Source organism: Rhinichthys klamathensis, unplaced genomic scaffold (assembly GCF_029890125.1).
Source record: "Rhinichthys klamathensis goyatoka isolate OS25496 unplaced genomic scaffold, OSU_Roscu_1.1 h1tg000094l_1, whole genome shotgun sequence".
NCBI classification, from domain to species: domain Eukaryota; kingdom Metazoa; phylum Chordata; class Actinopteri; order Cypriniformes; family Leuciscidae; genus Rhinichthys; species Rhinichthys klamathensis.
This window is the reverse complement of record NW_026606633.1, coordinates 834,556-862,202: the sequence shown is the minus strand read 5'-3', so window position 1 is coordinate 862,202 and position 27,647 is coordinate 834,556. Positions and strand designations below refer to the sequence as shown.

Below are 27,647 nucleotides of genomic sequence, written 5' to 3'. Positions count from 1 at the left end.
CTTACCCACCCTCTCTCTGTCTTTCAGCCTCTCATTCACTCACATACAGTAGGCTACCCCGCTCAGGTTGTGACAGCGGTGTCCATCAGGCAGAGATGCCAGCTGAGGGATTCGTGATTGTAGCTGTGATTTGCGCTCTGATGGCGCAAAACTGCCGTGGGGAACTTGTGGCTCACGTGCAGGACCTTTCCGTGCCCGAATCCTCCCTGCTTAAACCCAAAGTCATGATCGCGATTTTGGCTCGGAACTCGGCGCACAGCCTGCCGTACTACTTGGGCTGCATCGACCGCCTGGACTACCCGAAGGACCGGATTGCGATATGGTGAGAATTTATTGTGGAGTGCTGCACTGCTGCTGTTGAGGACGGATAATGTGTGTGTGTGTGTGTGTGAGAGAGATGAGATGGTTTGCTATTGCAGCAAGTGTGGTGGTTGAAAACTGAGAAGGTCTTGTACATAGTGGAGTTATTGTGGAGCGGAGCGCGCGCATGCAGGTAAGGTTAATGAAAACCTTCTGGCAGATAGAGGAACAGAGACGCCGCTGTCTGCGTGAAGCAGACCTGTTAAAGCGGTTTACTACACTGTCACGCGTGTGAGCAAGGATTTAATTACATGTTAAATGAAGATGAAAGACATTTGCTGATTAAGCAACATGTCCGGTTCTCTTTGCCTATTAGAGTGCAATTTTTTTAAATTACGTTTTAAGAGAATTTCTGTCAGCATAATTTTGGGGCGCAATTTGACTTTCGTACAGAGGCAAACCTACCGTAGGCTACTACATGAACAATCTGAAGTTCTATGCTTTTGCGACATAATATGGGAATGGTAATCAATAAATAAAATCTGAAAAGTAATGGCAGTAGCCTATAGCTACTTATGTTTTGTAACGTCCGAAACATAAATCACTTGAATTGCTGTGAACTTCAATTGAGCGACTTCTTTTAGCTTGTTAACTTTTGTAAAAGCTTGTAAAAGCTGATAAAATGCACTGGATATGCCATGATCCGATATGCGATATCCCCATATTGTGATGTAGATCAGAGTGAAACAAAAAAAGAAAAGAAAAAAATGTAGGCTGCATGGGGATTTGATTCTAGATGCATTAGTTGTTGTTGACTGGAGCTTGATGTGGGTGTTGCATTCAAAAGTGAATGCAGATTCATGCAAGCTTGTAAAAAATCTGCATATGTCACCAGAGAGAAGCCTGTCGTTCTCTTACGAGAGGTTCTCTCGTATTGCGTAAGCTAGCTTACGCTGCGGGAAAGATTCATCTTTGCTGAGATATTGAAGCCAAAAAAATTATTTCATAATTTGTATCCATTGACAACGCAGTTCCTCTGCGGCAGACCTAGAGCAGGCTAGCTAGCAGCTCATTGGTTCGCTCAGAGAGAACTGCTTAAGCCTATGGGAGAGCGGGGCTGAACCCGCTTCCAATGAGAGGCGCCCGCGCGCTCATTGCGTCATGGCCCGCCAGAATGGGCGTGGCTATGGTGTATATAACAGTCTCTCCCAGGCTTATATGTTGATTCATTTCATCTTCAGCAAGCTGCACGCTTCTGCTGTCCTGAGAAAAGCCGTCGCCGTCGAGAAGGCATCACTCTAGCGAGCTCCCGGACCCTGAAGAAGCCGGCCGTCTTCGCCACCTTCAGCCGCCCTGCAAGCTAGCGCCATCCGACGACTGTATCCTTCTTTTTTCTCTATTTATATCTAAAAGAGCCGAGCGTCTTTTTAAAGATGTCTCGTTTTTCCTGCGGCTCTTGCCGCGCTCGTCTCGAGGACGGAGACCGCCATGTCATCTGCGCTCTCTGCCTGGGACTCGAGCACGCAGAACTCGCCCTCGCGGATGGAGGATGCGACTTCTGTGAGAGCCTGCCGTTGTCGTCCCTGCGGGCACGACTTCTGGCAGCGAAATCCGCTCCCGCGCCGCCTCCCTCTTCGCCGCGTAAGAAGAAACGCCGCTCCCAGAGGCCGCCGGAGCCCCCAGCGGAACCATGCGGGCCGCCGCCGCCGCCGCCTCCCGCTTCCCGCTCTCCCTCCCAGCCCCTGCCGGACATACAGTTGCCGCCGAGTGGCCGCTCTGTCGCTTCCAAAGACGCCGCGGAGGAGAAGGACTCCTGTTCACTGCTCGCATCAGACAGTGAAGAATGGTCATCTCTCGGTTCCACGAGAGAGTCGGCGGGGATCCGCGCCGGGATAGAGGAGGAACTAATGCGCCTCCTCTCACAGGCCGTCGAACGCCTCGGTCTCGAGTGGTCTCCTCCACCCGAGCAGGCCCCGAACCGGATGGACGGCAGCTTTTTTCATCGGCGCTCGACCCCCGCGTGCAACCGGGCCGCCCCATTCCTGCCTGAACTTCACGCTGAGCTGACGAAGTCCTGGAATGCCCCGCTCTCGGCTAGAAACCGCTCTGATATATCCGCCTCGCTGCGCTCGGTGGACGGAGCCGCCGAAAAAGGTTACTCAGCCATGCCGCCCGTCGAGGACTTGGTCGCCGCACACCTCTGCCCGCCCTCTGCTAGATGGCGCTCTTCCCCCACGCTTCCTTCGAAAGCTTGCAGAGCGACCTCGAGCTTTTATGCTCGCGCCTACGCCGCCGCCGGTCAGGCCGCCGCAGCGCTACATTCTATGTCTGTCCTCCAAGTATTACAGAGCGATATTCTCCGTGAGTGGGCCGAAGGCGGTAGAAACCCCTCCCCCGCTGTCACGGATCTAAGAAGTGCTACGGACCTCGCCCTTCGCGCCACTAAAGCCGCCGCACAAGCTCTGGGGAGATGCATGGCCAGCCTTTGTGTTGATGAGAGACACTAATGGCTCACGCTCGCCGACATGGGAGATTCTGAGCGCGCCGCGTTTCTTAAGGCGCCCCTCTCCCCGACGGGCCTTTTTGGATCTGCTGTCACGGGAATCGTCGATCGCTTTTCTGAGGTCCAGAAAGCTACTCAGGCGATGAATTTGTTTCTGCCCCGCCGCGCTAGCTCTTCTGCGGGCCGCTCTCGCGAGCCTCCTGCCAGAGCTCCACCACAGCGCCCCCCTCCGCAGACTCAAACAGCCCAGCGCAGACAGGGCGGCCGCCCTCGCTCTCGCTCTGACAGCCGCCGCAGACCGCCGCCCCCACGAGGCCCGCGACCTAAGATCACGCTGAAGCCTGATCATCAGAAGTCTGCCTAGCAAAGTCAAGAAAACGACGGTGCTCTCCCGCTGCGGCCGGACCGCCGTCAAAGCTTCGCCCTCTGCCAGTCCCCGTTATTTCGCCGACTGCTGTAGTGTTGACCGCCACAAACAAGCCGGTGTCCCAGCCCGCTTGCGAGCGACAAAAAGCCGTTTTTACGGCTACCCAAAGAAATCTCAAAAAGAGAAAATTTGCCAGTTGTGTAGAAAATGTGCCCACAATCATGTGCTCACCCATACACACAAGCATAACATATCCCGTGTCTCTATCAGAGCCCCATCACATGAAACGGGCACAGCCCGCTCTAATATCAGAGAACATAAACACGCCCACGAGCTCGTGCGCGTGTCCCCTCTCTGCTCGCTCTGTTTCACGGCCCATAGACTCCTCTCTGAGTGCAAATCCCGTTGCCACACACATTCAAAGCGCGCCCACACACCGTGTCCAGCCCGCTATGTGCAGCAATCAGGGCGATATAGCCATTCGGCCACTAGCCGCATGCTCCAAAGCGTGGGAAGCCATTCCAGGCATTTCCCCGTGGGTACTAAGCATTATAAAGAACGGCTATCTGCTACAGTTTCGCCGCCGTCCGCCTCGTGCATGGATACGAAGTGCATGGATACGGCGCTCGCCCCCCTGCGGAGCCAGGGGCTGCGCATATTGAATTATCTGGACGACTGGCTGATTTTGGCCCAATCACAGACGGAGCTTCTGTCGCACCGCGCAGTTCTCCTCGACCATCTGAAAACGCTGGGCCTCTCTGTCAACTGGACAAAGAGCTCCCTTCAACCCAGTCAATCGATTTCCTTTCTAGGAATAGATTTGAACTCGGTCACGATGACGGCTCGCCTGTCTACACAGCGCGCGCGCAGTGTACAGCGACTGGCCGCCTCGTTTCAGATGGGCACCCGCTCACCTCTGAAAACTTTTCAGAGGATGCTGGGTTACATGGCCTCAGCCTCCGCTGTGCTTCAGCTGGGCCTTCTGCACATGCGTCCGCTTCAGCTTTGGTTAAACAGCCGTGTACCCCACCGCGCGTGGAACACGGGCCGCCAGCTGATCAGAGTTACGCAGACATGTCTCACGGCGCTGCAGCCATGGACAGTAGCAGAATGGTTTCGACAGGGCGTCACGATGGGGACCTTTTCCCGCCGAAAAGTCATCTCGACAGATGCATCCAACACGGGTTGGGGTGCAGTCTGCGAGGGCTCACCGGCCTTCGGCCATTGGTCGACACAGGAAAGCCCCTTACACATAAACTGTCTGGAAATGCTTGCGGTCGAGAACGTGCTTTCGCGCTTCCTCCCGCTCATTCGGGGACACCACGTCCTGATCCGTTCGGACAACATGGCTGTGGTCTCCTATCTCAACCGTCAGGGCGGTGTCAGGTCCAGGAATCTCTTCCTACTGACACACCGCATTTTAGTTTGGTCTCAGAGCCGCCTGCTCTCGCTCAGAGCGACGCATGTGCCGGGCCATCTGAACGACGGTCCAGACATACTGTCCAGGAACCTCATCTCCTCAGGAGAATGGTCCCTGAACACACAAACGGTCCAAATACTGTGGCGGCTATTCGGCAGAGCAGAGGTGGACCTCTTCGCGTCAGAAGAGAACGCTCACTGCCCAATATTTTTCTCAAGGAGCGAGGACGCGCTAGCCCAAGAATGGCCTCGCCGCCCGCTCTATGCATTCCCTCCGATCGCTCTGCTACCACAGGTAATTCAGAGGATCAGGGACACACGCCACTCGGTGCTCCTCATAGCCCCGCGTTGGGAGAGTCAGAATTGGGTTCCGGAGCTCACTCAGCTGTCACAGACAGCCCCGTGGCCCATCCCAGTCAGAGCAGATCTCCTCTCTCAAGCTCGCGGCACGATCTGGCACCCCCATCCACGGCGCTGGGCGCTACATGCATGGGTGATCAACGACTATTCGTCGATTTGCCAGAAGGAGTAAGAAACACTATCATACAGGCTAGAGCACCTTCCACGAGAAGGCTCTATGCGTCTAAATGGTCTGTGTTCTCAAAATGGTGCACCGACAAACATCTGGACCCACGGTCATGCGAGGTGCCGTCTTTGCTTGTTTTCCTTCAAGAGATGCTGGACAAGGGCAGGTCCCCCTCCACTCTCAAGGTTTACGTGGCAGCCGTCGCGGCGTTCTCTGAACCCCGACGCGCTCAGTCCCTGGGCAAAGACGAGTTAGTCATCCGCTTCCTCAGGGGAGCTAAGAGGATGAACCCTCCGCGCCCCCCCTCGGTTCCTATCTGGGATCTTTCTATAGTTCTCGAAGCTATGAAAGCACCCCCGTTCGAACCGCTCGAGTCTGTGGACCTAAAATACCTCTCGCTCAAAACCGTTTTTCTGACGGCTCTGTCCTCAGTAAAACGCGTGGGGGATCTTCACGCGCTCTCATCCAGCGCCGCGTGTCTCGAGTTTGGACCGAATGACTCTGTTGTCATTCTCAAACCTAGACATGGCTATGTCCCGAAGGCGATTGGTACCCCGTTCAGGGCTCAGATTATTTCCCTATCGGCTCTGCCTTCATCCGATAGTGAGCGCGACGCCAATCTCCTCTGCCCGGTGCGGGCTCTGAGATTGTACACTACGCGCGCTGCCGCGTTCAGACGCGCTGAGCAGCTTTTCGTGTCGTTTGGGGGGCGCACCAAAGGTCTGGCCGCCTCTAAACAGACACTGTCTAGATGGATAGTAGACGCTATCGCCTCTGCTTACGCATCTAAATGCCTGCCCTGCCCTCTGGGCATCAGGGCGCACTCCACTAGAGGCATGGCCTCATCGTGGGCATGGTCCTGTGGAATTTCCATTCATGACATTTGTGTGGCCGCGGGATGGGCCTCCCCGTCCACTTTTGTCAGATTTTACAACTTGGAAGTTCCCGCCTTGCAGGCAAAATTACTAGCTGTCTAACGACCAGCTCCCTAAGAAGCTGCATTACTGGGAGTCCCTCACACAACCGGTTCGCCCCTTGTGCTCTCCTTAAATGCTTATACACTTCATCATACATGCTTATGTATACACTTCATGTGCCCGCTCTGCCGGCCTCATAATACATTCACTCCACGTTAAAAATCCCCCGGTATCACCCTGGGATTCATGAGTGGATTCATAGCGCGCACGGCGTTGACCAGGTGTTCCCGCAGCGTAAGCTAGCTTACGCAATACGAGAGAACCTCTCGTAAGAGAACGAATCGGTTACCTAACGTAACCTCGGTTCTCTCTAGAAGAGGGAACGAGTATTGCGTTCCCGGCCGTGCTTGCGCTACTAGCGTTTCGCTTCACGCTGAAATAAATCAACATATAAGCCTGGGAGAGACTGTTATATACACCATAGCCACGCCCATTCTGGCGGGCCATGACGCAATGAGCGCGCGGGCGCCTCTCATTGGAAGCGGGTTCAGCCCCGCTCTCCCATAGGCTTAAGCAGTTCTCTCTGAGCGAACCAATGAGCTGCTAGCTAGCCTGCTCTAGGTCTGCCGCAGAGGAACTGCGTTGTCAATGGATAAAAATTATGAAATAATTTTTTTGGCTTCAATATCTCAGCAAAGATGAATCTTTCCCGCAGCGTAAGCTAGCTTACGCAATACTCGTTCCCTCTTCTAGAGAGAACCGAGGTTACGTTAGGTAACCGATTCGTTTTCACCATAAGGTCCAGTTGTGACATTTTGATTAACATAAAAAAAAAAAAAAAAAAAAACTTAAATAAATTGTTCACAGTAAGATAAATAACATGCATTTAGAAAATATATAAGGTGAATTTTCATTTCATGACAACCTAAAATGAATTAGCTGTTTTTGGATTATATTTCTTGTATGTGCACTATCAGGAAGACCTTCAGAAGTTTACTGAACAAATGGAGCAGTCAAATGACAGGCTGAAAGTCTCACTGCTTTGCGAAAGAATGCTGGGAATTAGGGGGAAGAAAGGATGGAGAGAGAGAGAGGTAGAGAGAGGAAAGGGCAGGGGAGGGGCACTGTTGAAAATTACACAGGGGCACAACGAGTGGCCTAACAATCCACATTCCATTCCTATTGACCATGTGCAGAGGTCACCCACTATGACACCTCTCTCTTCTCTGATTTGTTATGGAAGTACCTCAGATTGGATCAGAGAAGGTATAAGGTGGAGACGACGTGTTTACACTAGAATTTGCATTTGCATTAACTCGGCTAGCCTGAAAAATACTGTTATAGCATGATTTGAACAGAATAAGCGACATTTAAGATAGTATTTTATTGCTGTAATTGCTGTAAACCCGACTACCAGTTTGGAGATTTTCTGTCTTTTTCTGTTCAAGTAAATAATTGCTGTACTTGTATCCCTAAGGTATCCAATATGGCCACCAAGTGTGCAATTAAATGAAAAATCACTGGTTATATCATAATTTGGACTTCTAGTGAAATAACAGACTTCTCTCTGCGGATGTATGCAGGACTTCTCCAATCAATTTGTTCACTTAAACCCCGCCCCTTTATTACAAGCTCGCATTGAGATCTGCCTCCATCAAATCAACAACCAATTAATAGATCCAAATCCCCACCAAATTAAAAGGGACCTTGATTACAGTGAGAGTTTCTGCAATTGACTGCTTTAGCATGAGCAAAGCTACTGTAATGCTGAAGAGAATTGTGAGCGCAAACATGGGAGACCCAGAGGGCAATCTCATCTGACACTGTCCTGATTAATGACTCTGACAGTCTTAAGTAATACAGAGGGAAGTTTTAAAGAGTGTGAATCCAGCATCATGTCCCTCAGAGGCACAGTCCTAGTGAAACGGTGTTCAAGCTAATGCTGCTAACACAGCTTTTGACCTAAGTTAGAAATGACTGATCAAGTTACAGTCAGATTTATTAAACACAGACTCGTTTATGAGAGCTGACTGATCTTTTGTGCCTGTCTACTAGTCTTATCGGCATGATATGATTTTCTTGACAACTATGCAAGAAGTTTCCCTTTAGACTCAGGTGTTCGTTCCAGCAGTTATGATGCTGTTGTTGAGGAATGCTGGGCATTTTGGCAAGTTAAATTAACAAAGCATGGTGAATAAAACAAAGCAGTTGAGAAAAGGATAGAAATGGGTACTGAGCTGAAAGAAATTCTGTAAATGATTATGTTTATTTCATTACAGCTGTGTGTGTTTGTGTTTTTTTTAGGTTTGCATGAGCGTTGCTGTAATCAAAACCCTGGCACAGTATCAGTTCAGTGGGGTCTAAAGCCTAACTTGAAATTTTCTGCTGCTCTCCTTCAGTATTGTTCTTTTCAACATGTCCAGAACCAGTTTCCGGTCTTTACAACAATAGTTGAGTCCATTTAGTTGTCCATCCCATACACTCAAACCTCAGAAGACCTCAACCAGGAGTTCAAGAGTAGAGGAACAATAGTGCACAAAAGTCCAGCTGGCAGGACGATCGCTGGCTTTAGTCACGGCTGTCTAGAGTCGAGCTGGAGCGGTAGTTTATTGGTGTGCAGTGTGTTGAGTTAGGGCAGGTGACCAAATAATCTGCGTGATGCTGTTATGTAAAAATGTAATGGTTAAAAAAGCCATGTAATATCATAAGAGACTGTGTCAGGACTGAATAAATTGATAATTTAACTTAGTTGGAAAGCCCTTGGTCGTATTAGGTTGTATATTACATTCTAGACCCAAAAAGAACTGTAATATTGTGAAATATTATTACTATTTAAAATAACTGTTGTCTGTTTTAATATATTCTCAAAATCCAATTTCGTCCTGTGATGCAAAGCTGAATTTTTTAACAGACATTACTCCAGTCTGCAGTCACATGATACTTCAGAAATCATTCTAATATGCTGATTTGCTGCTCAAGAAACATTTCTGATTATTATCAATGTTGAAAAGTTGTGCTTCTTTCTTTTTGATGTATGTAAAGTTCAAAAGAACAGCATTAATTTGAAATATATATCTTTTGTAACATTAAATGACTTTATACAGTCACTTTTGATATGATCAAATGCGTCCTTGCTGAAAAAAAGATTACTTCTTTTGAAAACGTTGTAGTGACCCCAAATTTTTGAATGGTAGTGTATATAATTCGAATTAGTTTTTGCAAAAAGAAATGTATACATACATATATTTCATCATAATATAAATGTTGCATCATTTTCATTGTGTCACTTTCTTGCAACTGTCACTTTCTAGTCACGTGACTCAGTTGATTTACTCAAAATGTTGTGTGGTCCAATGCAGCTGCTATTGAGATATTTGGGAATGCTTATGCATAGTTCTCTCCAGACATTATTATATAGACTCCCTTGGGTCTGATGAGGCTTTTGTCACAGTCTCAGTTGTTTTTGGTTGTCCCAAATGGCACACTTACCTTAAGAACTGAGGACAAAAGACAGGCATGCGTGAAGCGAGCAGCTCTGCAGGGACATTAGTGAATAGCGAGGTATTTTCGTGAAGTTTGTGTTGCTGTCTGCTGGATTCATCCTTCTGATAAACCGCTGGGATTACTAACAATGTCTACACAGCAAGCAATCAATCTATCTGTCAGCCTCTCACAGTTTCAATTTCTCTCACACCTCATTTTTTTCACTGTCTATCTCTCTTGCTCTTGTTCTCTGCGTAAACACATCACATACATTTTCACAGTGTAGCTGATGTGTTTATATTCTCAGGAAGGTAAAGGGAGAGTCTCTGAGTTTGTCCTGCTCTTGGCCAGTCTATGATCCTACTGTATTTTATGTGCTTGAGCAAAACATTTTTGTCTTTACCGATGTGTGCTTGTTTTGTGTGATTTCCTTCTGAAAGATTTACAACTAATTTGACTCTTTGTTGCTTTTATCAGATTTGTAACTCCAAAACAGATGTATAAGAGAACAATGAGTCATTGAAAAGCTCATAAAACTATCTGCTACAATCTCTGAGGCTGTAGTTTGCAGCTGTATCAAATTAAATATTGGTACTTTTAATGTGAATATGATTATGTACTTGTAAAAAATATGTTTTGTTAAATGTCATGAAGCTGGTACTTGGCATAAATTGCGGTTTTCAGCAGGGATGAACTGTCATCATACTCTATAGTTGTGTTTGTGTGTGACATGGCAGAGCTGTGTTGACAGAGGATGGCTGGAGGAATTTGAGTACAGCAGAGGTTTCACGAGCCCTTTTGCCCCCTCCTCAATCTACAGAGCCAGTGAGCCACGTCAGCCCATGCATGGGGGCAGAGCCACTGGAAAGCAAACACACACATGCACACGTTGGGCTTTTGTGTATTATCAGGATTTTCATAGACGTAATAATTTTATACTGTACTACAAACTTTACATTCTATCCCCTAACCCTAAATACCCCTTACAAAAACATTCCACATTTTTACATAAAAAACAAAAACATAATTTAGTATGATTTATAAGCTGTTTTCCACAAGGACAAGGATTTTGGATATTGCCATATTTTCCCCATAACGTATATATATATATATATATATATATATATATATATAGATATAGATATAGATATCTGTGTCTGGATGTGTTTTAACTAATGGACATTTTCATTGATATTTACAAAGCAGCAAACTTTGTCAAATTTTTATTGTAACTTCAGGGATACAGTAGTTCACCTACTGTAAAAATTTAAATCATTTACTAATCTCATGTTGTTCCAAAACTGTATGCATTTTTTTTAACTGTTGAACACAAAATAAGTTTAAAGCAAAATGTCTTCACTAAAAGTCAGTGGTCCTTGGACCCCATTTGCTTGTATTTTAAAGACAAAAACAGTTCTTCAAAATATATTGTGTTTTGCAGAAGAGAATAAGTCCTACGTTTTGGAACGACATGAGGGTGAGTAAATAATGACTTTGAATTAAAAGTTTTGCATGAACCATCCCTTAAAATTATTAGTGGTGGGTCGCATCAGCACAGGTGATGTTACAAATCAGAGCATCTAAAAGAAAATCAGCGCTGATATAGAAAAGATACTTATGTATTTTTCAAGACCGTTCTCTGTCATTATTTACACACGTGCTCATAATACAGCAGACACTGTCATTGTTATACTTGAAACAGGTAATCGGCCTTGTAGGAACTTTTGTACTGTGTTGTCTGTGCACATTTAGATAGTATAGAAGATATTCCAATATCTTTTTTTTCTATGTGATTTATCCAATTCAGGATTTTTGTTTCATGTAATCTAATCTTTTTTTTTCTGTTTATCTGTGATGGCTGTACTGTGCAGGTGGAAAAAGCATAAGATGGGCGTGTATGGAGGTGAGTAGCATGTGGTGTCCAGATGCTGTCAATAATAAGGTCATATGGAGGAGAAACAGAGAGACAAAAAGAGAGAGTGAGCCTCGAGCAGTCAGATAATGAGCTGGAGACTTACAATAAACTTCAAAAAGGTTTTTATAAGCAAAGTCCTGCTTCCTCCAAGCACAGCAGGAGCGCACGCATACATACAAATCTAGAGTTAAATATCCTGCCATGCACACACACACGCAGCCCTAAACACTTTTCATCACCTTTATCATGAGGTCCACTTAAGTGAAATAACTTTCAGTAGTAAAAGGTGTTTAACAGTGAAATATCAGATTACTTGCTGCTTGGACTGAGGATTTATGTCCTAAACATTAAAAAAAAAGAATATAAATCAATACACAGATAGGGGAAAGTGCCTAAATAATTGCACCTGGACCATATTCAGAAAATGAAGTGTATGTAACGTGGTCAGTGTCAGATGTCTGTTGTGGCCCTTGGGTGTGGAAATTTGTTAGAGATCGAAAGGTGAGAGTGAAAGGTGAGGAGAATGTGTCTACCCGGATATATAACTGATTGAACCTTCAGAAACCAGAAGTTTGAGTCATTCATTGGCTGGCAGGTTCGAATTCGTCAGGCTGTTTGCTTGTCCGGTCATGAATATGAATGTTGACTCCTGCAGCCAGAGCTAAGACACAGGCTCAAAGACTTCAAACAGGCAGAAATTCACTGACTTCAAAATTGGCTTAATTTTTCATTATACATTGTTCTTTTGATTTTGAGAAATATGATCCAGATATTTTCTTTACTCATCATATACAGACATAATGCAAGCATATAGTAATATAGCATAAAGTCATGCAGAAATCATTAATCTCCATACCCACCAGAGATTGTGTGTATACTTGCACACTTCAGCATATGTGCAGTTTTCTTTGTCATGGATCAACATAACCCAAAATGCATAGTTTGGGTCTCTCCCCAGGAGGGTTGGAGAGCACATGTGGAATCATTAACCATTAGAGAGTCATTTACAGAGATGCAGCGTGTCCATTTATTCCAGATGTTTATATGGGTTGCAGCAGTGTGATGGAACCACAATATAAACCTAATATAAATGCTAGAATGAACAGAGAACTGATGAACATAAGAATGAGAATTGCATGCAAAGAAAAGATAACACATGTGTATTTATCCTCATATAATAACATGCACATGCATTGCTTTTCTGGCTTTTTTACAGATGTTCTGGAAAAATTGCAGCTTGAAGGGCTGTTTTCCTTTTAAAACAACTGTGGCACACTTACATTCGCTGAAGTCATCAGAAAAGCAGTGCGTGTCTGAAACCAGTGATCTTTTTGACACGGCATTACCTGTCATTACCTGTGTGTCAGGTGTTTCGAACCAGTGATAAAGAACCAGACTGCTTATCAAGCTCAGTGCTGTCTGTTCCCCCTGCTGTCATACACTCATAAAACCTTGGACACCCGTAAAGCATACTTAAAACACATATACAACAACTTGGCCTGTATTTTCAGTTTTCCTTGTCGGGATATGTTGTTAAGAGCGAGACTGTCTTGACTGAGTTATTGTCTATGTTTGTGTGAGTGACAAAATAGCAGTCGTGGACGGTGCTAGTATGCACACACTGCATGCACTGTTATCTGTTTGTGGGTGGTGTATGTGAATATGCGGGTTTAATTATTCACTGCAGATGTTCATTGCAGACAGGCGTAGATTTGGGAGGTGACTGTGTAAAAATATATGTACAGGGTCTGCGAGTAAAAACCAGTGTTGGCGAGTATATGAAACGGTGTCAATCACCAGTTGGCCGGTAACATTTTTATGATTTCTAACAATGCAATATTGTGAGAACATGAACGTGAACGACGCTCTGGACAGTTGACGGGCCAGTGCTGAATCGCCACAAACGTTTAAGCCTTGCCAATTTAAATATTCAAACGTAAGAAGATGCGAAAGGGAACTCAATTCGTTACTGGCGGTGCACGATACTGAATTGAGCTTTCTTTCACGCCTTCTTGCACTTGAACAGACATATTCAAACAAAATTGTCAAAATGCCCATCTTGGCAAGTATCCTAGAAAACATAGTCAGTTGTCATTAGTGAACGTAAACAGTTGAGAAAGAAAATGCATTAGCTCTCAAAGCGACAGCAGCCTAATATTCCTGTTGCTGTCTGTGTTTTTAATGTTAATTAAACAACAAAACACAAAGAATTTCTTTTGCAACTTTTGAAACTTCAATAAGGATTAATCTGTTTTATGGCTGGTAAAAAAAATCGATGGCCGGTAAATTTTCCATTGGCAGGTGTGGCAAAAAGTTTTAGTCCCTTTATATACATATATATATATATTATTAATATTTTTGTGTTGTTTAAAATATCCAAACATCCTTTTATTTATTTTAATTAATTTACCTGAGAATAGAATAGATTAATAGAACAGATTACACAGGATAGACCTTTTTCCTCAGATAATATATTTGGAATAACCCATGTTTTGCCTCGTTTCACTGGCAAACTGTTTTTATCACTTGTTTGACTAAACCTTAGTAAATTTAGCAAAGTTTATGCTTTAAATCAAGTAAACAGTGTAATTTAGTTTTTGTTTTGTTTTTTAGCTAAATTTAGGCCTGTATTGTTTAAAGGATGTATAATTTGTACTGGAAGATGAGACAAAATGCTGATTAAGAACTCGATGACTTTTTTGTGCTCTTTTTTACACATTAGGTGAAAAGAATTGTTATGGATTTTTTCCTCAAACCTAACTATTTTAGATTTGTTTCCCTAAAACTAACTATACTAGTATAACTTGTACGCTAGCGCGTCTATATATATTGACGGTAGCTACGTTAACCCTTCAGCGTGTCTCCAGACGACTACAGCTTCCGCTCCCTAACTATACTCCGACGTGTCTCCAGATGACTACTGCCGAGTTTAAATCCTATACTCCAGTGTGTCTCCAGACGACTACTGCTTCCGCTCCCTAACTATACTCCGACGTGTCTCCAGACGACTACTGCCGAGTTTAAATCCTATACTCCAGTGTGTCTCCAGACTACTGCTTCCGCTCCCTAACTATACTCCGACGTATCTCCAGACGACTACTGCTTCCGCTCCCTAACTATACTCCGACGTGTCTCCAGACGACTACTTCTTCCGCTCCCTAACTATACTCCGACGTATCTCCAGACGACTACTGCCGAGTTTAAATCCTATACTCCAGCGTGTCTCCAGATGACTACTGCCGAGTTAAAAATCCTATACTCCAGCGTGTCTCCAGACGACTACAGCTTTCGCTCCCTAACTATACTCCGATGTGTCTCCAGACGACTACTGCCGAGTTTAAATCCTATACTCCAGTGTGTCTCCAGACGACTACTGCTTCCGCTCCCTAACTATACTCCGATGTATCTCCAGACGACTACTGCCGAGTTTAAATCCTATACTCCAGCGTGTCTCCAGACTACTGCTTCCGCTCCCTAACTATACTCCGACGTGTCTCCAGACGACTACTGCTTCCGCTCCCTAACTATACTCCGACGTGTCTCCAGACGACTACTTCTTCCGCTCCCTAACTATACTCCGACGTATCTCCAGACGACTACTGCCGAGTTAAAAATCCTATACTCCAGCGTGTCTCCAGACGACTACAGCTTTCGCTCCCTAACTATACTCCGGCGTATCTCCAGACGACTACTGCCGAGTTTAAATCCTATACTCCAGTGTGTCTCCAGATGACTACTGCTTCCGCTCCCTAACTATACTCCGGCGTATCTCCAGACGACTACTGCCGAGTTTAAATCCTATACTCCAGTGTGTCTCCAGACGACTACTTCTTCCGCTCCCTAACTATACTCCGACGTATCTCCAGAGGACTACTGCCGAGTTTAAATCCTATACTCCAGTGTGTCTCCAGACGACTACTGCTTCCGCTCCCTAACTATACTCCGACGTGTCTCCAGACGACTACTTCTTCCGCTCCCTAACTATACTCCGACGTATCTCCAGATGACTACTGCCGAGTTTAAATCATATACTCCAGCGTGTCTCCAGACGACTACTGCCGAGTTAAAAATCCTATACTCCAGCGTGTCTCCAGACGACTACAGCTTCCGCTCCCTAACTATACTCCGACGTGTGTCCAGACGACTACTGCCGAGTTTAAATCCTATACTCCAGCGTGTCTCCAGACGACTACTGCTTCCGCTCCCTAACTATACTCCGACGTATCTCCAGACGACTACTGCCGAGTTTAAATCCTATACTCCAGTGTGTCTCCAGACGACTACTGCTTCCGCTCCCTAACTATACTCCGACGTATCTCCAGACGACTACTGCCGAGTTTAAATCATATACTCCAGCGTGTCTCCAGACGACTACTGCCGAGTTAAAAATCCTATACTCCAGCGTGTCTCCAGACGACTACAGCTTCCGCTCCCTAACTATACTCCGACGTGTGTCCAGATGACTACTGCCGAGTTTAAATCCTATACTCAAGTGTGTCTCCAGACGACTACTGCTTCCGCTCCCTAACTATACTCCGACGTATCTCCAGACGACTACTGCCGAGTTTAAATCCTATACTCCAGCGTGTCTCCAGACGACTACTGCTTCCGCTCCCTAACTATACTCCGACGTATCTCCAGACGACTACTGCCGAGTTTAAATCCTATACTCCAGTGTGTCTCCAGACGACTACTGCTTCCGCTCCCCAACTATACTCCGACGTATCTCCAGACGACTACTGCCGAGTTTAAATCCTATACTCCAGCGTGTCTCCAGACGACTACTGCTTCCGCTCCCTAACTATACTCCGACGTGTCTCCAGACGACTACTGCCGAGTTTAAATCCTATACTCCAGCGTGTCTCCAGACGACTACTGCTTCCGCTCCCTAACTATACTCCGACGTATCTCCAGACGACTGCCGAGTTTAATTCATATACTCCAGCGTGTCTCCAGACGACTACTGCCGAGTTTAAATCCTATACTCCAGCGTGTCTCCAGACGACTACTGCTGAGCCGATATTTCTAACTTACTTGTTCTCTTGCTGCGCAGCTTAAATGACAGACAGACTTGAGTAATTTTCTTTTAAATTCTCTTTATTACAGCCGGGAGTTCTCGAGCAGTTCTCAGAGAATCTCCCAAAAAGAAGCAATAAGCATGGCCAGTGGATCTCAGAAAAATCCCATTGAGAATCCCACCAGTAAACACAAATACAACAGTTTTTATAGAAAAGGAGAATGGGCGAAAATGACATGATGCATTATATAATTTCCCTACAATTTTATTGGTTCTTCATTACTTCATAATCACAAGGTTTCAAACCTAGACTGTCAAGTTTAATTTCCCATATTTGTTATTTATACACACACACACTCAAAGTCACAAGTTTAATAAGGTTAGATGTTAGAAACATGGTTAGTTTAAAATTTCCACGACAGAATCCAGTTTAATTTGCCTCGTTGTCGTTGCCTCAATTATCTTCCTGCTACTGTAGAACAGCCTGCAATGCTGTGTATAACAGTATAAATATGAATATAAACACCAGTCGGATTTTATTTCTGGTAAAGGTGGGGCGAGGAAATGTGCATGCGTGTGTGAATGTGACGACTGAGGTGATGTCAATATTTGTTGGTTCTTTCCCACACGGTTTTACTGCAGAGTCCCTGTGCAGTGGAGGTTTCCATTGGCACTGCCAAACAGCCCTGACTCAACTAAGGACACTGTGTGTGTTTGTTTACATGTGATTTCCACAACCCAGTGTAGTAATACTGGGAAAACATACTGTTATGTCACAGCGTTTGTATGTTTGGCGCTTTTAATGTAGTAAAAACATGAATTAGTATATTTTGCATAAATTTTGTTGCAAGTGATGGTATCTTGTTTTATGAAGTCTTTAATGGCTCATCTTTTGCATACTTAAATCTGCACTTTATCTCTGAGTTGCCAGCAACATATTTACGTTTGCTATGCAAGGCTCTTGAAATGCTAATATGAAACTTAGACAATACATCTTTTACCTCTCACAAGCTGGTGTTGGCAAGCGGTTGTCAAGTGCCTCACTCCCTTGCAAGCCCATAACCGCTCCTGAGGAATTTATCAGCTCTGGGAATACAGCGCTAGCTGCTAGCTAGCACTGTCAAATAGCACTTTTGACATCTTCATGTGAATTTTAATAGTCTTATCAAGCTCTGCCACAACAAGTCTTTGAGTCTAGGAGAAGGAAATACTAGTTCACTGTTTCACCTTAGCCTGAGGGAAGCATCTCTCTTTCACTGCTCCTGTTGAGCAGCTGTTTTTGGAGATTGTCTTGTTTATATTAAAATGAAGTAAACTCGCCTTTGTCGTTTCTTGAAGGGCTGCAACGGACCATAATGTGGACAACACCACAGCCATCCTGAGAGAATGGCTGAAGAACAGGCAGAGCAGATATCATTACGTGGAGTGGAGACCCATGGATGAGCCACGGTTGGTTAAAAACATCTCGTTTCAGAACAGATGGTTTCAAAGTCAATTAGCACTAATGGCTATTTATGTCGGGAATTTGCAACAGTCTACTAATCTCTTTCCCATCTAAATCTAATGATTTCCAGAACAGGGATTAAATAATTCTGTCAACCTGTATGACCTTCTTCCATGGAACATATTTATTTATACTTATATTATGTATATTTATACTATATTATATTATGTTATGTTATACTAATTTTCATGTACTTGAAGAATGAGCACATATGTTTTTAGGCTTCAAAAATTATACAAAAGCAACATAAGTATCATGACAGTGTTCCATATGACTCACACTATATTCTAAGTCTTCAGAAATCAAATGATAGCTTTTTGTAAGGAAAATTTTTAAATTGAAATTTTGTTCACTGACAATCTTGATACTGTGTTTATGAGAGTTCATAAGAAAAGTAACAACGTCTAATATGTAAACGAGTTGCTCCTTTGAGTCAAATCTTTTTTAAACCAATTAAACAGTTTTATTAAATGTTATTTTATGAAAAAGTGTATGCATCTTCTTTTCTGATGTAAGGTCATACACGGATGAGTGGGGGCCGAAACACTGGGCTCCGTCTCGTTTCAATCATCTAATGAAGCTCAGGCAGGCGGCACTGAAGACTGCACGTGAACGATGGGCTGATTATATCCTGGTAGGATGCTGCCATTCTTGTAATAGTTGACTTATTTATGTTGCATCTGTTAGACCCGTTAAATAAAACCACAAGTACTAATACTCCAACTATATTCATCACATGCCACTCATGTTCCACAAATGATACAAATAAACTACATCTCTCTCTCTTTCTCTCAGTTTGTTGACAGTGATAACCTCCTGACCAACCCACGGGTGCTGGATCTCATGATGGCAGAGAATTTCACACTGGTGGCGCCTATGCTGGATTCCCGGTCCCTCTACTCAAACTTCTGGTGTGGCATCACACCTCAGGTACAGCTCTGTCAGAAAACAGACTAAAAGAGTAGTATATTTCACCCAAAAATCATTTACTCACCCTAGTGTGACAATCCTGTATGAATTTATTTCTTCTGAGGAACATAAGAGAAGATGTTTTGAGAAATTGAGATTTTATTTTTGTCCATACTATTATTATAACTGGTCACCAAAACACTTTTCTTCCTCAAAATGCCATCTTTTGTGATTTTACAGGAGAAAGAAAGTCATACAGGTTTGGAATGACATGAGGGTGAATAAATGATGACAGAATTTTCATTTTTGGGTGAACTATCCCTATAAGGCAAGATTTCTTCAATAGTACACGGAATGCGTTCAAACTAATTTGTACATTCACAATGAAATCTAATTATGACCAGTACTTCAATAGCCTGGTTTCTCTGCCATCATCTCAGGGTTATTACAAGCGCACCCCAGACTACCAGCCTATCCGTGAGTGGAAGCGTTTGGGCTGTTTCTCAGTTCCCATGGTGCACTCCACCTTCCTGATGGATCTGAGACGTAGCGCCACGCTGGACATGGCCTTCTACCCACCTCACCCAGACTACAGCTGGGCGTTTGATGACATCATGGTCTTTGCATTCTCCGCGCGACAAACTGGTGAGAGATCTCCACCACTGGGTTGCTTTAACAGCCGTCCATTAGAAATAATCTCTATTTATCTGACTTAGAATGTTTTATAACTTACTATCAACTATAACTAACACTGAGAAAAAAATCTAGCATTTATTAATCTGATAAATTATATATATATATTTAAGTTAAATATTAAAACATACAATGAAACGCTATGATTATATTACTGCATTATGACCAAACATGAAAAATTGTATATTTGACATTATATGTATTCGTTTATCACACATATGATTATCACATATCACAAAATAATATATATTAAGATTATATATAGATTTAGCCAGGTTTAGGCCTCAATTACGTTCAATTAGGGCATTTAAAGGCACACCGCGGACTTTGTGACCTAAAGAGTTGACGCATACGAGTTATTTTAAATGATTCCTCAGGCCAATATACAGCGCTTGACACCATCAATGCTCCGAGAGCGGCTGCCCTCTTGAAATACCGCCTATGTAAGTTTGGAGAAGGCGCACCCACCGTCTTTGGCCAGGTCATGTGACCTGGAGAATGCCTGGAGAACGTATCGCTTTACGACCGTCACGTGACCACAGGCTCTGATATACTCATGGAGCTAAGGCTTTTGCTACTATTTTTCCGCCTGCTCGACTCCTGGCCATGGCTGAGGCAAGGAAAAAGTTTAAAACTGCTTCTGAGGAGGCAAAAAAAGAGAAAACGCGAGAGGGACACAAGGAGCGCCCCTAGTGGCCAAAAGTTACACGGTGTGCCTTTAAGTAGCTTTTATAATGTGCCTTAGAAAAAAACATCACTGGTGTGCATCTTAAGACAAAACAATAGAACTGACATATTTCAAGATATGTCAGTGCAAGTTGCTTTCAGTTAAACCAGCTCAAACATGCATTTTAGTTTGGGACTATGCTTGAGTCTTGTCCGTGAAACTGGGGGAAAATGTTAAAAATGTGTTAGTGTATATACTGTAGAAACTAACATTGAGCAAGATTAATAAATGCTTCAGAAGTATTTTTCATTGTTAGTTTGTGATAACCTAATGCATTTAATATTGTTAAAACATTGACCATTATTGCAAGTGTTACCATTTTATTATTAAAGTGCATGAGTTGTTTTTGTAATGAGTGTTTTTAAGCACAGAATGTTTTCAGAGCAAACCGATAAAGGCAGTTAAAGTGGCGTTCCTCTGTTTTTGGGACCCAGAACAGACACGGATCAGAACACAACACATAATTCACAGCACCTCCAACTGTCCGGCTCCAGTTTATGTTGCTGAGGAGGGTTTGTGTTAGTGTAGCGTCAATGCCGGATAATCCTGTGGTTAATAAAACCAGCTCCAGCTGGGTGTTTTTATGGCCTCTTTGGGTGTTTGTGGATATTCCATTGAGGACATAATGTGTGTGAGAGAGAGAGAGAGCATGCAGTAGAGTTACAGTAAATCCAGAGAACACACAGCTAACACAAAGTCGATAAATCAGGATTCCAAACACACCCATGAATACAAACTGAAACAGCACACAAACACATATTAATGATGTAACACTCATGTTTCTAGTTGTATTGGGTGGGCTATACAGTGTTTGCGTGCAGATCATTTCCATGAAGTGTATGTATTATGCTGTTGTTTTTCTCTGTAGGTGTACAGATGTACGTGTGTAACAGAGAACATTACGGTTTTCTGCCTGTACCTCTGAAGGCCCAGCAAAGTGTTGAAGATGAGAAGGAGAGTTTCATACACACCATCACTGAGGCCATGAGTAAGTATTACACAATACTAATTATTTATTAAAGAATGGATGCTCATTCATTCATTACAATTCAAAAGTTTTGGGTAAGATTTTTTTCATGTTTTTGAAAGTAGTCTCTATGCTCACCAAGCTACATTTATTTAATCAAAAATACAGCAAAACAGTAATATTGTGATTTACTATTACAATTTAAAATAACTTTTTTCTATTTTTTATGTATTTTATTATATTTTAATGTGTTTATTCCTGTGATGTCAAAGCTAAATTTTCAGCATCATTACTCCAGTCTTCAGTATCACATGATCCTTCAGAAATCATTATAATATCCTGATCAGATTCGCAAGGAACAATTCTTATTATCAGTGGTCAAAACGGTTAAAAGTCAAAATAGAAATCTTTGGTAACATTATAGATGTATTTACTGGCATTTTAAAATCTAATTAATGCATCTTTGCTGAATAAAAATCTTAATTTCCAAAAAGTATATATTGACCACATACATTTGAACAGTAGTATATATATATATATATATATATATATATATATATATATATATATATATATATATATACATGCACTCTCACATGCATTTGTTTTTTTGTCATGGAGGGGATTTTCCTTTGACTACTTTTGTTTTTATGCTGAGCTTATGTTTTCTTTTCTTTGCCTTAACCCTAAACCTAACACTCACTGAAACCTTTGTGAATTATTATGTTTTCATGACGACATTGAGTATGTTTATAAAGGTATTTTCTTCTTGGGGACCGTTGCCTGGTCCCCACACCGTTGGCACACACAAACACACACACACACACACACACACACATAATGAAGCACACCCATGGCCACTGCCCCTAATAAAACACCCTTTTTCCAGCACTTCAACTCTTTTACACTTTATATTTTCAACCTCCATTAATTGGAGGATAAATTGACATTTTGTTATGTTCCAATGTATAACTGTCAGATGTGCATTTAATCAATGTCAAATGCCTTTTCTTACAGTCGATCATAACATAAAACCCTCCGAGTTCCTCTTCACTCCACCCAAACCCCAGGACAAGATGGGCTTTGATGAGGTGAGAGAATCTCTGGAATGCCTTGCTTGACTGGACACTCATGATAGTTATCCTGCAGAGAAACTTCAGCTGATTTCTGAAGTTTCTTTGAAGTGACATTTTCTTATTTTGTCCTGCTTCATTCCTCAGACCCTCTCGTTCTCTCTTTTCCCCTCAGATCTTTCTGATTAATCTGAAGCGGAGGTTGGACCGGAGGGAACGGATGTTGAACACAATGGCGGTGCTGGGTATTGAGGCTACGCTGGTTGATGCTGTAGATGGGAAGTAGGTCATCAAGGGGACGTTCTGTGCCATCACATTTATGATGTTTGGGTATTTCGAAATGTGGCAGAACAATTCATGTGGAAGTGCTTCCGATTTTGTTGATCTTACCTTCTGTACTCTCTTAGGTCACTGAATACATCTCAGCTTCAGGCTCTAGGTATAGAGATGATCCCGGAATATAAAGATCCGTACTCCGGTAGGGTTCTGACACGCGGAGAGATTGGCTGCTTCCTCAGCCACCACTTCACCTGGATACAGGTAAAGACACACTCACATATAAACAAATATGTGGCACTTTAAAAAAACAGGGTACAGCATATGGTCCAAAGTAAATTTTTTTGTCTTGTTCAATAAACATGTAGTGGAAGGTGTCCTTAAAGTCCCCCTGTAGTCAATATACGCGGTTCTATGAATATGCAAATCAGCCCCGCCTCCACTCACTCACACCAGCTCAGAGATCCACTCGTTGACAATCACACGGTGACGTGATTGGTTACAAGGTAGTTTGTGACGTCAGAAACAGCAGCGATTTCAAACTGCGTTTTTGAGACTGTCTTTTGGTTCACTGCAGTTTTAAGGAGAAAATACTCAGCAATTGTGTTGACTGTTGACTTATGAATTTGCACATGGTTTGTCTTAAAGCATATTAAAAACACCACATAGACATATAAACAACATTAAAAGCTTGATTTTCACCACAGGGGGACTTTAAGCAAATGCTGATTGTCAACATCAGGATGTCAAACTAAATATCAATAGATTAGAGGGACTTTATTTTCTTGTAATTTTATATATAGTTTGCGATTTTTTTTTTGTGCACAATTTGGGATGCGTCTGTTTTTTTTTTTTTTTGTGTGTAACGTCAAATAAATATCAAAATGAATTACATGAAAATGATTGGGAAAAAAATTAAATGGGAAATTTATACTTCCCATAATATTAAAGAATAATATTGGTTTAATACATTTTTTATTCTTATAACTTATGTAAAGAGTTGAATTGTTGAGCTTGATATTCTTTCAAGACTAAGATTTGTATAAAAATTTATATATTTTTTATGTTAGATAATTTTTTTCTTTATTAGGTTTATTTAACACATCTAATAATTATCACAACAAAACATAGAATTTGTGCCTCTACTGCTTTAAAACAAAGACCTTGTTTGCTGAATGTGCTCTATATCTGTACACAAACACAGGGACACTGGAGTTCCTGTGTCTTTGTTTAGCCTTTAATGGCATCTTTTAAGCTGTTAGTTTTTAACATTATCCAAATTTATTAATATAGTATAACTGTACAGTTAATCTCACCTGGACAAGCAACACTCCAGTAAATGTTACCATTTGCTGAAACAATTATTTCAAAAGACAGCGTGTTTTCTGTTTAGTCCCAGTAGTTTACAGGTGCACAATGTGTGTAATAGGTGGTGGAGAGGGGTCTGCGACATGTGCTGGTGTTGGAGGATGACGTGAGGTTTGAGCCTCGGTTTAAGAGGAGGTTACAGACCATCATGGAGGATGTTGAAAAAGCTCAGCTGAACTGGGACCTCATGTAAGAATAACACCAGCTGATAACAAGCACATGATAACACCTTTTCACCACTCACAAAAACATCTTTCTACATCTCTACATCTCTCCCTTTCTTCGTCTTTCTCCATAGATATGTGGGCCGTAAGCGGATGCAAGTAGCTCAGCCGGAGGTGTCTGTAGAGGGTGTGAATAACTTGGTGAAGGCCGATTACTCATACTGGACTCTAGGTTACGCTCTTTCACAGCAGGGGGCCAAGAAACTCCTCGCTGCTCAGCCACTTGGCAAGATGCTCCCTGTAGACGAGTTCCTGCCAGTCATGTTCAACAAACACCCTAAGTAAGTGAGATGGATGGATGGATGCACAGATGGGTGGATGCTTATTCCTAAATGACAACGATTCGGCTGTCTATTGACGCTTTGAAAAGTACGATCACATCTGACCCATAGAGCAGTTGTCGTGTGTAGGTACAAAACAGCTTCACAAACAGTCTTTTCAACCACACAAGAATCACTATTTCTGTCACAGTAATTAAAATTGTTCACAGAAGTACTGAGATAAAAGTTTATAGTTCAGATAGTAACACTGATGTCTACATTAGCGATCAAAATAGAGTAAATCGCCTTTTGAAGGTATCATGACACTTCAAATAAAGATTATATCAATTACATTGATAATGTCTTGAATCATTCATTCAAGAGATTCATTTAAAAACGCTAATCCATCCAGTAACGAAACAAGTGAAGTCTTTATGAGTGAGTCACTGAATCATTCATTCAAACTGTTTTTAAAAATTAGTTAAAATGACGTTATTTTGTTTAGATGGTTCAGAATTTTGTGATTCTCAATTTATCCATAATCGTGCAGCGATAGATAGATAGATAGATAGATAGATAGATAGATAGATAGATAGATAGATAGATAGATAGATAGATAGATAGATAGATAGATAGATAGATAGATAGATTTCTTTCAGCGGTTACACACAGGCACACACTGAGGCTGTATTGCTGAGTGGCACAGACACAGTGGTAGATTGTTCAGAGTGAGAAAATAAGTATGGTGTCCCTGCTGGGTCACACAATGACTGCCTTTCTACCTCAATTCCTCTAGTGGGAGAACTGCTCAGCACTGGCTGTGCCCCCATATGTGTCGCCTTTACTGGCCCTTCTCTTTCTCTCCTTCAGCACCCTGCGGTCCTTCTCCCCTGTTGTCTAGCATTCTCTGGCTTCCCCTCTCTGTCTCCCTGCTCTTTCTTTGAGGAATTTTGGGAAGGGCCAGTTCTTCCTGTTGCCCCGCATTAGAGGGACAAAATTCCCATTGATAGCTGAGTTTGGGGGAAGGGCCATTGGTATAAGACAGATGGATTACTGTATAAATATACTTCACTTTCTGTGTGTGTGTGTGAGAGAGAGAGAGAGAGAGAGAGAGAGAGAGAGAGAGAGAGAGAGAGAGAGAGAGAGAGAGAGAGAGAGAGAGAGAGAGAGAGAGAGAGAGAGAGAGAGAGAGAGAGAGAGAGAGTGGGATAAAGACTCATTGTGTACCCCAAGTGTGTGAATCTACTCTTGTATATAAGCATGAAGTATAGTAAATAATCCAATGTTTTCATGTCCTATGGAGATTATCTAGCATAGCCATCAAAGAATCACGGAATCATTACTAAATATAAAATATATACATTATGTAAATATTATATACTCTACCGTTCAAAGGTTTGGGGTTCAATGGGTAAAGATTTTTTTAAAGAAATTAATACTTGCATTTCTTTTAAATTTTTGTTTCAAATATAATACAGTTTCCAAAAAAACAAAAACAAATTAAACAGCACAACTGTCGTCAATATTGATAATAATAAGAAATGTTCCTTGAGCATGAGATCAGCATATTAGAATGATTTATGAAGGATCATGTGACACTGACTGAAGTAATGATGCTGAAAATTCAGCTTTGCCATTACAGGAATTTTTTTTTTTTAATATAAATAGAAAACAGTTATTTTAAATTGTAATAATATTTCACAATATTACTGTTTTAATGTATTGTTTAAATAAATGCCACCTTGGTGAGCAGAAGAAACATCTTTAAAAAACCTTACCAACCCAAACTTTTGAACAGTAGGCTATATAAATCACATAAAAAACAATATAAATAATTTATCCACTAAAAATGTTTCTGTTTGTGACTTTCCCCATGCCCTTGCTTTTCTTCCCCCCTCATCTTTGTACTCACTCTCCCTCCCTCCCTCCCTCTCTCTCTCTCTCTCTCTCTCTCTCTCTCTCTCTCTCTCTCTCTCTCTCTCTCTCTCTCTCTCTCTCTCTCTCTCTCTCAGTGAGGCATACATGTCTCACTTTGATCCCAGGGATCTTCGTGCTTTCTCTGTTGAGCCATTGCTGTTGTACCCAACACACTATACGGGCGAGCCGGGTTACTTCAGCGACACTGAGACGTCCACTATTTGGGATGACGAGGCTGTCAACACAGACTGGGACAGACAGTATGCCCAAAAAACTGCCCAGCAGGCACAAATTCGCTCCGTCGCCCAGAACAGTGTCACCGGGGACACACCACCGCCTGCGTCCCGAGCCTCGCGAGACGAACTCTGAGTTCTCTGTGTTCTCGAACTACACAACTGAATGACAAAACACACTGACTCATTGACAGCTCACTCCTCAATTTCCAGCAGTCCCCTCCTCCTTGGCGACACATCAGCCAATAGCATGACAGCTGGCTGGGATGCTCGAACACCATTGGCTGGCTGGTTGATTTTGCTCATAGACACACAAGCTCTTTTTGTTTCCACTTTATTTATTTCATCATGCCTTCCAGAGACATTGAAGGACCAAACTGTCCCTGATGGACACTTCAAAGTGTTTGAAGGACGAGGACACTGCGGAAGGACTGGACAGAGAAACACAGACATATGATAGTTAGATTTGGTTTTGCAATCAATGAACAGGACAGATGAATCTTTATTTTAAAGTTTTCTTTTTATATTGTAATATAAAAACAGATACAGTTTATGCGCAGTGTTTAATAAAAGAATCGTATCGCTGTCCACATTTCTACTGTACATGATCAGGAAAGAAATAATATTTTAAGTTGATGTATTTTAATAGCATCACCATATCACTTTTAAATGTCATTCATGTGTCAAGTATATTTTAGAGCCAAAAATTAAGAGCATTGGTTACATACTTTTGTTTGGAAGTTGTTCAAATCTGCAGTTTTCACATGTTTTTAAGTTGTGCTGGATTTAAAACACTGTTTAAAACATGTTAAATTGCCATAGAAGGAGAACGTGGGACTCCACGTGACACATCATTGAAGACACACACTGGTCATTAAGTATGTGAATGAATGAATTTTAATGAATGAGAACAGCTGTACAAAATCTATTTCAACGTGTGTGTGTGAGACAAGTGGTGCTTTTGTTTTATTGTTAACATCCTATTTTCACTAAGTCCTTCCAGAATATTCCTGGAGGCTCAAAAAGATACATATTCCATGTATCTTAAA

At 42.7% G+C, this 27,647-nt stretch overlaps 1 protein-coding gene across 1 annotated transcript; it reads left to right on the top strand.

Annotated features, from left to right (window-relative positions):
* Positions 1-35: 35 nt before the first annotated feature.
* colgalt2b (collagen beta(1-O)galactosyltransferase 2b) lies at positions 36-27,186 on the top strand. The gene is made up of 12 exons (XM_056252328.1): positions 36-322; positions 17,786-17,896; positions 18,468-18,585; positions 18,747-18,881; positions 19,301-19,505; positions 21,149-21,268; positions 22,265-22,338; positions 22,496-22,602; positions 22,728-22,860; positions 24,026-24,153; positions 24,263-24,469; positions 26,461-27,186. Exons 1-12 carry the CDS (start codon positions 96-98, stop codon positions 26,732-26,734), a joined length of 1,839 nt encoding a protein of 612 aa, XP_056108303.1. The 5' UTR covers positions 36-95; the 3' UTR covers positions 26,735-27,186.
* Positions 27,187-27,647: the final 461 nt, after the last annotated feature.